Raw genomic sequence first — 17,640 nt, forward strand, 5'->3', positions numbered from 1 at the left:
TCCCTCATTAATGAAGCCTACTGAAGTACAAGTATCTATGACTGTGTTCAATAAAGACTGGTGGTTAAATTATAAATAATAAAGTTTTCAAAAGGATGGCTGGGTGAAAGGATTAATGAGTGGATGAATATTCTGGGTTCACAATATTCAGTAACTTGTTAATGACTTGTGTGATAATGGCACAAGATGACAGCTGGAACAGTAACATTGATTTTTATGTAAAAAGAAAATGAGGGAAGAAAGTGAGGAGACGTGCAAACGGAGCCTGATCTTCAACTCCGTATTCCAATCCCAAACTATCTATCCTACTTCCTAAGACTCCCAAGCTGCACTCCAAAATGTGTTTGCTCCTGCTCCTTTGCTCTCCACCTCCACTCCTTCTTTTCTTTTATGTGGAAAGAAACTGAAGGAGAAAAGAGGAGGAAGGGAAGAGAGGAGACAACTGCAGCAGCATTTCAGTGTCATAAGCAGAAGTCAATTCTGTTCCAAGTCTTCACACTTTATGAAAAATAAATTTGAATGTGTATGTAATAAATGTATAAATGTAGTAAAGTACTGCCTTTTCTAGACATGGAACACACTCCCAAGTGCATTGAAATTGAACATAAAAACACGTGAGATTTTCAATTTATACATAAACTTCATTTATTTTATACAGATATTCAAAACATTAGGTAAAGAAATGCCTAAGTATATCATTTATTTTAATTTTTTCTTCTTACAGAAATGATCATTTCATTGCAAAGTAACTTTTATGGTAAAGGCCATTTAACTGGAACTGAGGACTTGGGTGTGAAGTGCTTTAGGTTTAACTGCTTTCTTCTTTCCAATCATCCAATTAGTCCCATCATGAAGCCTAAAAAAAAGCTCCTATTAAAGCCAAATAGTTCTGGGTTTCGCCGCTCCACTCCCATCAAGAGCTAGCAAAACTCTGCGTCTCATGTCTTCCCCCTTCACAAAATCATCACACATACTGACAAACCTTTAAAGAGTACATAGTATTTCCAGGCGTAAAAAAATAAACTATAGCTCACCAATTTTTGCGCAAAAACCGACATTTCTTTCGATCAAGTAATTTACAGTTTCAAATAAACACCTTTTATTAGCTTTGTAACCCCCTGACAAGGTGTGCAAACAATGTCAGGGTATTGATAAGTTAATCGATCGGAGGGAGAGCGTTCTCTCTCCCGGGACCGTAGGTTCACCTACAGTATCTTCTCTCTCTCACACAAACCCAATAGCAAAGCAAACAATTGTTTTCCTCCCAAAGTCATTTACAATTTCAAACACAAACCTTTAATTACTATGTGTATGCACTTTAATTCTCTGATGCATGACGTCATAAATTTTTGGGTAGTGATTTTGAGGAGACCGTTCCCCCGTATAAGAGCGCTTAAGGGCTGGCGTGGACAACGAAGACGCTTGGCAAAAACAAGCACACAAGACGCACACGTATAAACCGAAACCCCATAAGCACCGCATAACCTAACATAATGTGCAAATATATTGATTGTGCGAACAACGGTGGAGGAAAGGCTTCAGAAGGTCTGGTCGTCGTTACAGGAATCGTTCCAGTGGCCGAAGACCTCACAGATGTCGCAGTAGGGCCGCTCGTCGTCCTTGCTGCCGTGGTAGGCGGTGTGCGGCGGAGAGTCCGGCATCTGCATCTGCGTGGGACAGTCCTCGGTGTCGTGGAGGTCGAAGCAGTCGCAGATGTCGCAGAACAGCCTCGGCGGGGGCTTCTTCTTCACGGGTTCCTTGTTAAAACTGTGAAAAACAAAAAGGTTTTGGGTGTAAAGTGCTGTAAATTTAAATTATTTTCTACCCACTTTGACTCTGTACTGATACATCATTGAGGTTATTTTAGGATGCCTCGTTTAATCCGTTTGAATCGAACCCCGGAGCGTTTACCCCCTTGGTTTGGATCGTTTGGGGTGGTGTGAACACCCGGATCAAAGCCTGGTGCGGACCAATCAACCGCTCGAAGAGCTTCCAAGTGAACTCTGGAGCGGTTCATTTCGGAAGAGAACACCATTCAAACCAATCGCAGGAAGCGTACCATTTACACTGCATTTTTACTGGTTAAAAACAACACCTTCACATCCTGTTTTGGTGACCGGCATATTATTAAATTATTTAGTATGTGTATTTCAATTCATAGAGTGAATCTGTGGAATGGTTTAGATGTAGAAACCAAACAAAGTACAAATATAAGTACAATTTTTTTTTTGAGATGTACAAAATAGTATGTGTTAATATGGATATATTGATGATGTGATTAATTAGAGAAAGGGGGTAGGACAAAATACGTTTTTACTTCCCACTCCTTTTTGAACATGTAATATTGACTACTTTTTTTGTCAAGAATTTACCGTATGTTTTCAGTTTTGTTGTCGTTTCATTTTTTGCTTATTTGATGGATTTTTTTTTCTTGTTACATATTCGAAATAAATACTCATACTCATTTAAAACCCGCATTCTTGACATACTTTCATATGTGCGCTCCAAATCAAGACCAACATGAACCTGACAATGCTCCATGATGTAAGATATAGTACAGGCAGAAATTGCAAGGGTTTTGTTGTATTTTTACCCGCCAACTGTCTGACCAATAATCAAATGACAATTCCAACCACATGGCTTTGTTTACAAGTTCTGGACCGTTTGATTTTTGCCTTTGTGAAAGCGAACCGGACCAGTTAAAACAACGTATCACTCTCACATTAGGTCTGAACCAAGGAAGCGGACTATCAGGTGTGAAACCGCCCTCAGAGGAAGTCTGAGATAGTCTGCTGTCTGTGGGACTCTAAACTCACCCGTCATAGTTATCCAGCTCGCTCGCATTGTTCCCATTGAGAGCAGCCTCTGCCATTTTCTCTAATTTTCCCTTGAGTTCCTCGTTCTTCTTCTGGAGATCGACGATGACCGAATTCAGGAACTCAATCTGCAAACCAGACGTAGTACATTTAGTATCCCTGCTGTTGCTGGACAATGATCCTCTGTTATGCATCAGCAAATTCACTTTTACAAAATGTACTTTTAAAAATCTAGATACAGGCTGTCCAATAGTTTATGTGCCATGGTTTTACATGGAAAATTACCCTTAACCCTATGACAAGGACTACAGAAAACCACAACCATGCCTGGCCATTTCATAAAATGTTAAATTAACTTGAACTTCAAAGGCAAAATTGATCGTCACCAGCGTGAGTCGTCAACCAAAGAGAAATCACAGCTAGGAATGAGTCACTAAATTTCCCACTTACGATGAGCGCCTTTTTCTATGAGTAAAGTCTATCCTAACAGTAAAATCAATCAATAATAAAGGTCATGTCTCTAAAATAATTTTCAATTTTGAAAAGCTTATTGAGTTCTAAAAGGTCTGCAGCGATCAAGCTTGATTCATCTTTGGAAGACAGCTAGTAGTTTTGACACCAAATGTAATGAGTTGTGTGCAGGACAGCACGTAACGAGAGCCACAGTGATATATACGAATCAACATGCACAAGTGAAGCTGATGAAAAAACATTAACAAACCGCTGCCTGATTGTGGAGTAGCATTGCCAACATCAGAGACAGCGAAGAGGAGAGGAATAGGGATTTGAGGAAAAGGAGGAGGAGAGGGAGAAGACAAAATTGAGATTCAAATTAGAAGGACCCGCCTACTGCCAGACAACATACTCAAGCCATCACTGACACAGAATATACAGTTTACCATTAGAACAAGCCAAAGAGAAGCTAGAGGCGTTACAGGGCTTCCAGACCAGAAGTACAAATGCACATTGCACAGTTTTTTTTTTTTAATGAATTGGGCTTCTTCTGTATGATTTCTTCTTCGTGCATTTGCGCTTCTGTTCTGAAAGCCCCGTCAGAGAAGTCACTGAAGAACCCGAGACATGCTAGTATCCCACTGTGGGAGAAATGCTTGAAGACATCAGGGTCAAAATCAATGTAGACTCATTTTACCTCTGTAAAACAATATACTGTAAGAGCTACGCAATTTTTTACAGTTCAACAGTGAATTCAAATGTCATTTGGCAGTACTTGGCAGACATCAGAAACAGTTTTTGTTAATAAATGTCCAGTGCCATAAATAGCACTGTCATTTCACAAACAGCATGACATTCAGTAAAAGACTGTTTCCATACCGCTGACAGAAATATGATTAGAATATTAATATTATTGATATTGCGTTAATATCAAACAGAAAACTCTATGAGCCAGGGATGGGCAGCATCTTTTGTCTGAATGTCCACATGGCAAAAAAAAACAAAAAAACAACCACTCCAAGACTTCATCAACTGTGGCCGGGACCTTTGTTTTTACTATTGGGATAATTCTGGTTTAAAGAGCAAAGACATGTATACCTGACTCTCTGCAGTCTCCTTATCCTCTCTCAATTGGTCCAGAACCGCATCACCTGGGAAAAAAAATAGAATACATTAAAGCCTCAATTAATATTTGTTCTATTAGCATAGCGAGACAGTAGACACCCTTGCTTTCTTTATTAGGCCACCCACAACTATTAATTGTAGGCATGAAGCCAGGCGTCACCTGAGGATTTGTTGACGGTGTCGGGTCCTGCAGCCAGGCCCTTCTCCAGGCTCTGAACACGCTCCTGGAGACGAGTCTTGTCCTTCTCCAAGACCTGGATCGTACCCTGCAGCGTCTTAACCGTGACACTTTCCCCATGCAACACAGCCAGCTGTGGAGGGAAGAAAAGCCACACCGTTCAATGCTGGAAAATGTTTCGATTTTCATTTTAAAAGCATAATTCTAGGACTTATGAAGGCAGCAAAAAGACATATACTGAAGTCTTATGGTGAATAAGAGTGTCAACACGCATTCGCTTCTCACCTCACTCTTCAGGTTCTCCAGCTCCTGGTCCTTCTCTGAGATTAAGGCACTGTTTTTATGGACGGACTGTTGGAGGGTGGCCTTCTCCTTGTCCAACTCCTTCTTCAAGGTGCTCTCACTATCAAATACAAAGCACCTGACTAAATGGCAGAAGTATACCATCACCTTTAACAAGAGCTTCCAGGCAGAGAAAAATTGGCCCTAATTTACTAAAATGTTTCTCAGTGGATTTCCTACCTTTGGACCTAAACATTTTAACTTGAGGAACACTGAGGATTTTGTCCCAAATGTATGGAGACATTCACTAAATAAAACACCAGTTCTCAGCCTGACATATAGATAAAAAATAAAAATAGATAGCAAAATAAAAAATGCAAACAGAACCTAATGTCAATTAATTGCAATGAAAATGTGGATAAGTTAATGAATATAATGAAGTAGGAGAGTCAGAGCACAATGAAATAAAAACTTATAACAGACCGTATCAGTGGTGAAAGCAGGTGTTAAAATGTTGAGCAGGTTGGGTGGGACAGTTGGTGAAATTGCTTTTTGTATAATGACTTAAGATGTCTTGTATTTTGCCTTAGTTTTCATAATCAACTGTATAATCAACTGCAAACTTTGATTTATAATGTCACAATCTACCCACTTGAAATAAGTACATCTGACACTATCTTTGATATGAGACTAAAGAACAATGGTGTTGACATGATTAATAAATCAGTAGTATTGAATGTTAACATCCATTACAATGAATGACATGATATAACATTTAAGGCGTGGAATACCTGAAGGCATTGTTTGGCAGGCTTTGAAGGAAAAAACAGCATTAACATGCGTTACACTTATAACTGCATATTAGCAAGAGTCACACAGGTGAAAGCATTCATGGTTTACAGGATTCTATGAGCTCTTTATTTGGACAACAGACTTACAACACTGATGGATCTGCAGAGTGAGAAACTGCCAAGACCTGCATCACAAAACGAACGCACATCCCCTTACCTTTGCTTCAACTCTTCCAACTGTTTTTTGAGCTTTGAGTGCTCATCCTTGATCTAGAGGGGAAAAAAGGTACAAATCAAACATGTTTACCTACAGTAATTAAATAGTTAAATACAAAACTCTCTGATGCTTATATAGTAATTTCATGTTAGTATTTTTTCTGAATGTTCTGGAAGGAAACAGCCAGGTAAAGCGCTGTACCTTCACCAGGCCGCTCTTGTCCTTGCGGTTGCCGTCGAGCTCCTGACTCAGCCTGCTGTTCTCCTCCTGCAGGACTTGCAGGGATTGCGACTTCACAGACATTGCTTCTTTGAGCTCCTCACTGAACACACACAAATATTAACATCATCTGAGGAACAAAGGCAACTCACAGAAAAGACGCTTGTTGATGGCTTGGCGGCAGAAGTAACGCATGTGAAACAAAACTAAGAGCAATAAAACCTTGTTTCATGTCTCAACAGTTAAACCACTCAACGCGATACACAATGCAAATTGTGTCTGACAGCTTTCGGTTTTACTTAAAGCCAAAATGAAGGATACACTCACGTTTCCTGGCACAGACTCTTGATCCTCTTAGCTTCTGAGCCAAGCTGCTTTTTGGATACATTCAGATCTTCTTGGTACTTTGTATTCTCTTTCTTCAGCGATTCCAGCTAAACCAGGGACAGCAGAAACATATTTTCAACTACAAGACACACATCCCGAAGATGTGGCTCCACCCCATTTCTCTTACATACAGTATATTGCACAATGTGAAGAGCCAATTAACCATTGATCGCTTACAATAGCTGTTTCTTAGTCACACCACTCCACAGAATCACTTCAAAACCTTTCTTTCTCTGCAAAAACCTTCACTTGCTTACAATTCAGCCTTGCTCTTACCCGAGTCTCCATCTCCTGCTTGGAGCTCTGGAGCTCCTCCAGCAAAGCCTGGACTTCGTTCTTCTGCTGCAGCAGACCGACTTTCTCTTTTGTCAGTTGCTCTAGGGCCTCGGCGGTCTTGCCAGAAGCCTCTGCAGCCTGGATAGTACATGAGGAAGGATGTTTGATATGAGAAATCATTTCAATTTAGGTTGTCTGAAGAATAGGGATTGGTTGAGGTCAACACTTACTGTATCCAGATTAAGAGATTTGAAGCTCATTTGATGAAGCCAATTATAATGCCTCTTTTAACCTCAACCAATTGAAGGTGCATCTCATGTTTTCATACTGTGAAAAAAATTAAATTGCATGCTTTGTATGTTAGCCATACTAGTTACTGCAGTAGACTGCACCACTATAGGATTAGTTATCCCAATGTCAGTTCATTGCAATTCTCAGTGCTCGTTCCAATTCAGAATTAACAGCATAAATATTAAACCATAAAAGGAAAATAATCAATACTGAAAAATAATTGAAAACCTGTGGCCTCAGAACGGATATTGATTATGACTATGCATTCAATTAAGTAACAACTCAGATGAGAGGAAAATTGGTTTTAGGGATAATGTTCTGTCAATCTGTGTAGAATTTTCTCAAATCATATCACCGCTGAATCGATAGTGATAAAAAAAACCCCATCTATGCTCCTTTCTATAGCCCCTGTGAGCTGCTTTGTATTGGCATATTTCATTAATTCTCTTCCCACTACGTTTGATGTATAAATTATCAGTCTACTCAGAAGGATTTTGCCGGGATTCAAGCCCAACTTTGGGCTAAATGACACCGTAAAGCAGATTATTGGAGCTATAGTTTCTAACACCAAGTGATGTTTTTTTCTTTCCTAGCATTAGAATGCACAATCAAAACTAATTTTACAGAAATATGTTGAGAAACTCCCACATCTAGCACTTTTTGGTAAGGCTGTGAAAATCAATTAAGGAATCAAATTAAATATGAAACACTCAGACCTACATAATCATGTAACCCTGAAGAATGGATCCTACTGTTGGATCACGTTATAAGCCCACAGGAAAGAACATATTAAGGCTGGGAGCTAGAGGTAATAAACAGCAGTTAGTAAAATGGAAGATGAAAGTTACACATGAAAAAAGAAAGTGGGAATAAAAGACAAACCAGCAGGCATGCAGTGAGGATGCAACATAGCCCCAGCCATTCTAATGTGTGTGTGAGTGTTACTAGGTGCGATTGTTACTACGGGAATACCTCAAGCTGCTTAGAAAGAGCATTTTTGAGCTGGGACTCGAGCTGTGTGACTTGCTGGGTGGCTTCATCCCTCTCCACTTGCAGGGCATCCCTCTGAGCTTTTACGCTTGTAATGTTGGAGGAAATTTCTTCCTTCACCATGGCAGAAGCTGACGCCTCCTCAATGGCAGTCTTGTACCGTTTTTCTATAAGGTCTTTATCAGTTTGTAGGGCCTTGGCATCAACCTCTAGTTGTTTCTGGGTAGCTTGCAACTTCTCCAACTCTCCGAGGAGCTTTGAACGTTCCCCAAGACTACTCTCTTGGCTACTGCGGAGAGAGGAAATGTCTTGCTCCAGCCTACTCTGTACAGCTGAAAGGTCCTCTTTCTCTGTGGTCAGGAGGGTAATCTGTTTGCCCATCTCCTCAAGTTTAGATGACAGCTGTTCTTTATCTTCTGCCAACTGACTTTTTTCTTGCTCTCTCTGCTTCAGTTGTGTGCTCAAGTCTTCCACATCCACCGTAAAAGACTTCTTTTCCTCGTCAGCATTCTTAAGGCTAGTAGAAATCTCTGCATTTTCCTGTGTCAGTGTGAACAACTTTTTCTGTAGCTCTTCAATCTCTTTGGAGAGACCATCCTTGATAGAAGTCACTTTGTTCCGCTCAACAGTTTCAGCCTGAAGCTGGGTCTCAAGAAGCCTTTTGGCCTCTGACACTGATTCTGTCTGACACTTTAACTCCTGGATCTGCTGAAGCAGACCCTGGTTCTCTTTCTGCAAGGACAGTTTATTTTTGTCAGCCTCAGTCTGCTGTGATTGCAGGAGGTGACGATCTTTGGTAAGGTTATCAAGTTCTAAACGAACTTGCTCAAAATCCATTTTTAGTTTATTATGCTCTTGAGAAAGTTCAGTTTTGCCCTTTTCAAGACTTTCAATGTCAGCGTAATGTTTCTGCAGTTGCTTTTGTAAGTCTGCCTTGTCTTGTTTCAAAGAGGTCCTCTCGACTTCAACCTCATCTTTTTTCTGTTTGAACTCCTCCAGCATTACTGTTAAGTTGGACTTCTCCTGAATAATGTCAGCATTAGCTTTGGAGGAATTATCTAACTGGTCCTTCATTGTACGGATATCACTAGCTAGCTTATCTCGCTCATGAGAAAGAAGAGTTTTCTCAGATATTGCTTTTGTGTGCTTCTCTTCTATTTCTCCCTTCTCCTGTACCAAACGCTCATAATCCATCTTTTGCTGCTCTGATGCCAATTCTACGGTCATCTTCTCTTTCCGTACAGCATGTAGAGCCATCTCATTTTCAGCATTCTGGAGGCGAAATGCTTGCTTCTCTTGCTCAAATGATGACAATACTTCTTGAACTTTCTCCTTGGATTGAGATAATTGTTCTGTTGAGACCTGAAGTTTCTCCTTAAATTCTTCACTTTCCTTCAGGAGCTCCTCCTTCTCAGCACAGACCTTTCTTTGGAAAGCAAGCAAGTCCTCCTTTTCCTGCATAAGGTGAAGCCTTTCAGAATCAGTAACCTGACTGCTTGTCTTGAACTCTTCCAGCATCTTGGCCAAGCTCGCCTTTGAGGCTTTAAGCTCTTCACAATCCCGGACAGAACTCTCAAGATCCTTCTTGGTGACATTAAACTGACTCTGGAGCTCTACATTGACCGCCTCAAGGCTCTTTTTGTCCAAAATGGCAGCACTGATTTGAGTGGACATCTCAACCTTCTCTTTTGTAAGTGTTTCTGTGAGGGATTGCAGCTGGGTATTCTTCATTGTGAGATCTTCTTTTTCCAAGTTCAAGGACTTAAGTTTTGCCTGCAACTCAGTATTCTTGGCATCAAGAGATTTTTTTGCATTTCTGGCAGCATCTCTCTCCAAAACTAGATTGTCCCTCTCAGATGTCAATTTGAACCTGCTTTCATTGAGCTCCTCCTCAAGTCTGTTCCTCTCTTTGCAGGCATTTTCGTAATCCTCAACAAGCTGCTTCTTCTTAGCCTCAAGCTGCTGGATGTCCTGCTGATGCTTCAAGAGCGCGTGATTCTTCTCTATGTTTTCTCTTTGAAGCTCCTCAATTTGGGCTTGGTGTTCACCTTCAGCATGCTTCAGGTTTTTGTTTTCATTCTGCACTTCCTGAAGAAAATCTTTGAGCTTCTCCAATTCCTTGTTTAATGAAATTCTTTCTCCGTCTAAATGCTTGTTGTTTGTGAGTAGTTCCTCCTGACTTTTTGAAAGCTTGTCTCTTGTCATCAGCAGTTCTTCGTTCTTGAGTGAAAGCTCCTGGTGACTAACCTCAAGGGCAGAGAGCTTGGTCTGTACATCTGAAAGTTGCTTCTCCAGTTTGCCTTTCTCAGCCTTAACATCCTCACTTTCTTTACACGCGTGCTCCAGATCTAGTATCTGCTTTTCCATGTTTTTGGACAAACGTTCAACATCATGCTTGTAGGAGTCAAGCTCAGCAGAAAGACACTGGGAAAATAAAGATGAAAGAAAAAAAGGGAGGGGAATATATATATAGGAAAAAAAAGTAAGATGAATCCAAAAATAAATCAAGGAGATATGGACAAAAGTAATATGCAAATGGAGAGGTTAAGCTGCAGAAGCATTAAAAATGGCAAAAGATGACACCACAGCTTACACCACCTTGATGTTCAAAATGTAAGGCTGAACATTTTCACTTCGACACTCAAGTACTTTCTTAACAAATATATAAACTACAGCTATGCCAACAAATTCAGATTGTCATATCAAGGTATGAGAATGACATGTAAACAAACTGACAACTGGCTACAACAGCTGGAATTATGTTACGACCAGTTAACCCTTACACAGGGTTATTTCAGTTATTGTTGGGATCCATATCACAAACGTTTTTTCTGTGTTGATGTATAGTTTTTGGTTTTCAAAATGCGTGAAAGTGAATGGAAAAATCACCAAAAAAGTCTGAATGCCAATGTTAACTATGGATCCCTGGGATGACTGATGTCAGCAGTTGGCTGTTAAGGAACATTTATGGGGAAACACGTGCTCCAAAGTGAAAATGTTCTACCGAAATGAAATATCACTCTGAAAAAACAATGCTTACAGGAGTACACAGCTAAAGCCCTTATCACTCAATGCGATTTGAAAGTGAATTTAAATGAATGGCTGATAAACACAATGTTTGTTGAGTGGTCACTGAACTGTTACAATGCTGACCTGATCCAAATTTCTTTATTTATTTTTTTTAAATGTCTGTTTATCAGCCAGAACATAACTTGTTAAGGCAAATATAACAAAACTGGTTATTAGCCTTAATGTTAAGGGATGTGAGGAACTCAGAGACAATCTGCAACATAGCAATTAAGATTGAGAAAACAAAAGTTGATAACGTGGAGTAACTACTGATTGTTATTTGTTACATGGAGACAAAAAACTATAATCTTATGTTTCTGTATTGTGCCTTGTCCCAATTCCAGTCTCACCATGCTATTACTTGTCCTGAACGGCAAAAACACACACAATTTAATATAAAAATCACAGCTACAGCAAATTGAATGTCCATTTGTTTTTGTTTTTTTGTGTCATTACTTTTTCATCAAGAACCAACATTGGTAAATTTAGTAACATACTAACACTAGTAACCACACACTTATTATGTCCATAAGATAATATTTTCACATCAAAACAGTCTCAATTTTAAAACATGGTGATTCAAATGACCAGTCTCCAACTCTGTGGGTTGGTGCTCACCTGGACCTGTTCCTTGTATGGCTGCAGCTCAGACACCAGCTTCTCCAGCTCCTGGGTTTTATCCCTGGAGGAGCCGAGCTCCTGCTTCAACTTGTCGGCCCGACCCTGCAGCTCCTCGAGCTCCTTCACATGGAGCTCAGAAGCCTGAGAGAGGGCCTTCTCCTGTGAAGCCTTCAGCTCCTTCACCAAGGTCTCACCTTGTTGCACATTCTTCTCCTAGACAACAGGAAATTAACAAGACAATAACACACACAGCAATCATCTACTTGTTTAGAGGTGGGCAGTGACTGAAGGATACATTTAATGCTTGAAATATATTGAAAACGAAATGAAAATGAAACACATGGAAAATATTCCAATGCATGGTAAACCATTAGTTTTATAGTTTTACAGATTATAAAACTATTCATCAGTCTTGACACTTACCTGACTAATCCTTTAGACAAAGTAAGTAAGTAAGTTTCCATAACTGATACAATAATACATCAGCAATGTTTCCCAGCTGCATGCAAACAGTCCTTTTCACTGCTCCACTGTGTATCCTGCCCACCTTGGATTGTCACCACCACAAATAACCTAACAACATGTGGGAAAGACAAATACACACCTCACCTAGTTGCCAACTTACCAAGTTAACAATCTTCTCCTGAAGGCCGCTTGTTTGAGACTGATGTGCATCTCTCGTCTCTTTCAGCTCCTGGTCTTTGCGGGACAGTTCCTGTTGGAGCTGTTCATTTAAGTGTGCTACCCTTTCCTTCTCTTCTGCCAGTTGATTCTGTAACTCCTCAAGCCTCCTGAACGATAGGACAGACAAGACGTTTTTTTTAAACAAATGTGCCACTGCAGAGAATAAGCAAAAATTAAAGGTAGAATATGAGAATTTAAACAAGAGATCTGTGTATAGACTATTACAGTTCAGAGAGAAATTAGTATGCATTCCTGACATCTCTGACATGCATAATTTGAAGTGAGCAACAGAAATTCACTTGCACGGAACAGATAAACCTCCAACATTTACATGACAACAAATGCAATCTTCTCAGGGGTAGAGAGTAAAAAAAATATCATGTTACCTTTCTTTCTGTGTGAGGTCTTCATTCATTTTGGTCAGCTGTACTGAACTATCACCAGATGACTTCATCATGTCTGAAATATCGCTTTCCAGCTTGCTCTTGTCCTTTGTAAGCTGCTCAAGCTTTTCATCTCCAGCCTTCAGCTTCCTCTCTAGTCCTGAGTAAAGATGAGACAATTTTGTTATGACCATCAAGTTTTTATAAAGTCATAAAGAAAAAAACATGCCAAAATGTTAAATTATCTTTTGCTTTGTGATTGTAGTTATCACCACACTTACTTTTACATACATATTTATGATACTACAGCACTTAACCTTATGATAAACATAAACATTTAACATACAAATGATTGCAGTGCTAATGTTCTCACCTGCAAGTTGACTTCTAAGAGACTCTGTTTCGGTAGTAAGGGATGTGCACTGCTCTTCCTTCTTACCGAGCTTCTCCAGCATTTCTGCCAAAAGAAAATTGTTGTCAATTTTAAGATCTCAGAAACCTCCATCAACAGAAAACGGCCAAAAGCATCACTGTGGACTAGGAGGGAATAATAACATCATCATAAGACTTAACAGTTGGCTGGCAGAACGAGTGTAGATTCCATTTACCTTGCATAGTTTGCGCTGATTTAGTCTGCTCCTCTGTGCTTTCAGACAACTTTTGTTTCTGTGAAAAAAAAACAAAAAAACTGTAGCATCACCTTTATGTACTTTAGGTTCTTCTGCACCAGATACACTTTACAAGAGTGCACATCAAAAGAAATACAGGGCTCAATTTTAGGCCCCATCCTCCTCTCTCTATGCAGTACATGCTTTCATGTGTCATTACATCTACCCATAAAGCCCAGCGGTCCGAACAGCCTAACCACCCTTACATATATCAAACGCTGATATCGCAAAACCTTTTACTCCGGTTCAATTTACAATAGTCAGGATTGTCTGTCTGCTAATGGAAAGCCAAAGGCCACTAAGTGAGAAGATATTTTGATGACAATCTTTATTCTGATGAGCATGTCAAGAGGGTTGTTCAGCATTTCTTTTTAAAGGTTTGTTCAGCATTTCAAGAGTTGCGTTTAGAATTAATTTGGTTATGTTTTTCACCAGGCACCAGTCTCTTTAAGCAAAAACAGGTGTGATACTATAAGAGACTATAAGAGACAGCGCTCTGCATTTACTGTAATTCACCTATAGGCTTACAGCCAAAGCAAAGCTTGAAAAAGACCAGTGACTGCATTCCTAAACCAAAGGAGGCACCCACTACAAAAATTAAGCCATAAGCCTCACCAGGCCTCCGAGCTCCTGCTCCAGGGAGTCCTTCTCCTGCTGTATGGCGGTCAGACTCTGCTGTAAGGAGAGGAGTTCCTGCTGTCGGCCCTCCAACAGTGAGCTCAACTCACTGACCTACAGCACGTATCAAGTGAAAATACCATGAGCAGGGAGGGAATAGCAAAAAATGAAAAACAAACAGCATAGAGATATAGGTAAGCAAAACTACAATGATTGTCTGAGATAAGCCTTACTAAATTCACTTTGTAAGAAACAGAAGGAATAGGGACCTTTGCTAAAACAGGAAAAAAAACACTAAAATGGAGTATTACAATGGACAGGAAGGGAATAAGGACCCACCTTGCCGTCCTGTGAGTTCGCCTGGCTCTGGACCTCCTCTAGATGAGTCTTCAGGGTCTCCAGCTCTTGGTCACCTTCAGCTTCCTTGGAGCGCAGAGCCTCCATTGCTGCCATCTGCTCTTTGGTTTCTCTGTCCTTGTCCTGGGCCTGTTGAACTAACGTTGTCTCTTTCTCCTCAAGCTCCTTCACCCTTAGTTCAGCAGCATGCAGCTTTCCCAGCACATCCTCCATCTCCACGAGGTGCTGCTCCTCGGCTCTTTCAACGCTGGACCGTAGGGACTCCTCCAGTCGCTCCTTCTCCTCAGTCAGAGACAACAGCTGTGCCTTCAGTGCCCCTGTCTCCTTAGTCCAAGCTGTGGTGTTGGCATCATGTCTGGCTCCAGCCTCCTCCAGAGCCAACTTGTGCTCCACCTTCAGCCTCTCCAGGGTGCTCTTGGTCTCCACTAGCTCTGTTGTCTGGGCACCGGCGCCTTTGCTGAAGGACAGCTTCAGCTCCTCCATGGCTTGCTGGTGAGAGGCAATGGCAGATTCTAGCTTGGAACGCCACAGTTCAATAACGTCTGCGTTCTCCTTCTCGGCCTGGCTCAGGCGTATCTGCAACTGCTCATTGTCACCAGAGAGCCTAACGGATGTAGTCTGAAGCTGGGCAGCAGCCTCACTGTGGGTCTTCTCTTGAGCTTCCAGCTTCTCCTTGTACTTCACCAGCTCCTCCTGCTGCTTCGCTTCCTGAGAGGCCAGCTGATCCCTCAGAGAGTTTATCTCTTCCAGAAGGGGAGAGAGAGTGGAGTCTGGGCCCTCAGAGCCTTGCTGGGACTCGAGACGCAGCCGCAGGTCAGCCACCTCTCTGGTTCGCAGAGAGAGGTCCCTCTCCAGGTCCATAATGCGGGATCTTTCTGAGACAGTAGCAACCTTAAAAAGCAGAAATCTCATGTTCAAACATGTCTCAATCCGACACACTGATTCAGTGTGTGCTTCCAAACCAGCGTAATAAGAGCCTTTAATAAAGGTTGACCATTACTGAACAATTTGAGATTTGATAGGTAAATTTTAATGATGGAATAATGATGGAACTAATGGCCAAACTCCATTAATGCCTCCAGTATGAAAATAAATTCCCATGTTTTTGCATGTTTTAGCCCATTTATTACACTGCACACATACCTTACATTACTACCGACTATTTTTCAAAGCATACCATACTTTTTTTCAATTTTTGAATATTTACTTAATTTCTCTATTTTTTTTTTAATTTGTTCAGGTGATAAAGCTACCTTAAAACTCGGTGCTGCTCCGGCTAACATTTGTGCCCGGGTTTAGAAGTCACGGACATTTGAATTTACTATCTTTTCTTCAGGGACTATTTTCGATATTCTGTTTGGCTGCCGACTTTGAAGTCCAAGATGTCGGAGCTTCCCACTAGCATGTGAACACACCAGAAGACGTGTATACTTTTCAAATTATCATGCAATGATAAAGCAACTTTGACAAAAATAAAACAAGGTGGGATGTTCACTGTGATGAATTACCTATCTCAAGCAAATTTCAAGTCTCTGCAACTTGATTACCATTCTGAAATGAATGGAAACAAATGGCTGCCTGGAAGGTAGGAAAAACGCATTCAGACATCTGAAAAAGTATGGTATGCTTTGGAAAATGGTCGGTAGTAATGTAAAGTATACGTGAATTGTAGTAAATGGGCTAAAACATGCAAAAACACCGGTATGGTCCTTTAAAATTTATGGAGGAGGACAGGCGTACTGTTGCCAATACAAAGTATTATACTGACCTCTTGTGGATATATAGGGTACGGTCAAAATAATGGAAATGCACAGTGGAAGCATCTATGGGAGTTTTTGGAACGGTGTGCGGGACGTTTTCCACAACTGTCATTACAATTGTAACTCAATCATTGCATTTAGGAGAGGTGTGGACTAAGAAGACTGCATAAATAGAATCCCACGGAACCATCATCACTGAGGGAAGCATTTACACTGGTGCTTCCATTATTTTCATCATACTCTAGCTATATACCTATCTGACTGTTAACTCTAACGTACTGAACTTAAGTTCCCAAGAGCCGCAGCATCTTTTGCTTTTCTTTCCTTACCTAATATTTATTGGCTTGGTTTAGACATGGGAAACAACTGTCAAAACAAAACCTGTAGAAACTATGGACTTGAACCTCATGAAACTATAGAATTAGAGCTGTATTTCTATTGATACCCCTTTATGGCTGTGATACCCTGGGGGAACACAATGAAGCACAGTCCGGGAGGTGGAGCAGGATTAAGACTAGCAAGAGGCAGGGATCCCAAATAAGCAGGACAATTGGAAGCTGGGAAGGCTGAGGGAAGTAGAACAAAGGATAACCAAGAAAATGATTAGCTGGGGACAAGGGAGAAGTTTGTCTGTCTGGTTAGGCAGAGACACCAGCACAGCCAGAGTGAGTTCAGGGCAGGCAACTTGTGGGAACAGGTGGGGTGTGAGAACTGTCACTCAGACAGCCGAAAGATATACGTGGTTCATTTTGTCATCCTGACATTTAGCAAGGAAATCAATATTTCATGACGTAAAAGGACTTTGAGTGGCATCTACCACACTGGTGACACCAAGATAAATGTGAGGGGAGTTAATATTGCTAAAGGAGTAATATGGTTAGAGAATCAATCAGTGGATGATGCTGCAAATTATGAAGCTAAGCTGCAAACCAAATTTTATGCATGATTTGCACATTCAAATGCAACTAGTATTTGTTATCCGTTTCATTTTAATTTAGCTGTTTACTACAAGAGCAAGAACATTATTTTTTCTCCTATGAAGTGTACAAATGCATTTGTGTGTGTTCCCCACAAGCCTGTAAAAAGCAAAGCTCCAGTTACTCCTTGCCACCTCTGTGAACCCCTGGCCAAATTTACATCTGCCACTACCCCCGTCCCCACCCCTCTTTTCCAAACGCAGCACATCGCAGAGCGGAATCCATTACCCTAGTGTCTTCTAACTCTCTTTGGAGTTTCTCAGCTTTGGTCTTTTCAAAGAGCAGGCTCTGTTCAAGCTCCTTAATGTGGACATGCTCCAGTCTGGTCTGCGTCTGTTAGTAAACAAGGGGGAGAGGAAGAGAACACACCGGTGCCACCATCACATGCCAGCCCAATGCAGACAGAGAGGGAGGGAGAGAGGACAGAGGGGTTGTGGTGATGATGATGATGATGATGATGATGATGATGATGATGATG

At 40.9% G+C, this 17,640-nt stretch overlaps 2 protein-coding genes and 1 pseudogene across 3 annotated transcripts in view; 1 reads left to right on the plus strand and 2 right to left on the minus strand.

Moving 5' to 3' along the window:
* LOC139928038 (leucine-rich repeat-containing protein 43-like) overlaps positions 1-18 on the plus strand; it is a 10,814-nt gene extending 10,796 nt beyond the window's left edge. Inside the window, exon 12 of the mRNA XM_071920381.2 lies at positions 1-18. This exon is cut by the window's left edge and continues 141 nt beyond it. Within this exon, the coding sequence (XP_071776482.2) occupies positions 1-11 (11 nt within the window). The 3' untranslated portion in view covers positions 12-18.
* A 602-nt stretch (positions 19-620) lies between these two features.
* clip1a (CAP-GLY domain containing linker protein 1a) overlaps positions 621-17,640 on the minus strand; it is a 29,846-nt gene continuing 12,826 nt past the window's right edge. The window contains exons 9-25 of one of the 2 annotated variants that reach the window (XM_071920360.2): positions 17,391-17,495; positions 14,408-15,316; positions 14,066-14,182; positions 13,391-13,448; positions 13,156-13,239; positions 12,786-12,942; positions 12,341-12,506; positions 11,713-11,928; positions 6,745-6,882; positions 6,409-6,515; positions 6,064-6,184; positions 5,863-5,915; positions 4,858-4,975; positions 4,555-4,705; positions 4,368-4,420; positions 2,817-2,944; positions 621-1,767 (exon numbers count right to left, since the gene is read on the minus strand). In XM_071920360.2, the coding sequence (XP_071776461.2) occupies positions 1,539-1,767; positions 2,817-2,944; positions 4,368-4,420; positions 4,555-4,705; positions 4,858-4,975; positions 5,863-5,915; positions 6,064-6,184; positions 6,409-6,515; positions 6,745-6,882; positions 11,713-11,928; positions 12,341-12,506; positions 12,786-12,942; positions 13,156-13,239; positions 13,391-13,448; positions 14,066-14,182; positions 14,408-15,316; positions 17,391-17,495 (2,910 nt within the window). In that variant the 3' untranslated portion in view covers positions 621-1,538. The remainder of the gene's footprint in view (positions 1,768-2,816; positions 2,945-4,367; positions 4,421-4,554; positions 4,706-4,857; positions 4,976-5,862; positions 5,916-6,063; positions 6,185-6,408; positions 6,516-6,744; positions 6,883-11,712; positions 11,929-12,340; positions 12,507-12,785; positions 12,943-13,155; positions 13,240-13,390; positions 13,449-14,065; positions 14,183-14,407; positions 15,317-17,390; positions 17,496-17,640) is intronic. The other variant, XM_071920361.2, reaches the window with a different exon arrangement.
* On the minus strand, positions 7,942-11,558 carry LOC144539596 (uncharacterized; annotated as a pseudogene).

The sequence above is a fragment of the Centroberyx gerrardi genome, chromosome 8 (assembly GCF_048128805.1).
Source record: "Centroberyx gerrardi isolate f3 chromosome 8, fCenGer3.hap1.cur.20231027, whole genome shotgun sequence".
Classification (NCBI taxonomy): Eukaryota; Metazoa; Chordata; class Actinopteri; order Beryciformes; family Berycidae; genus Centroberyx; species Centroberyx gerrardi.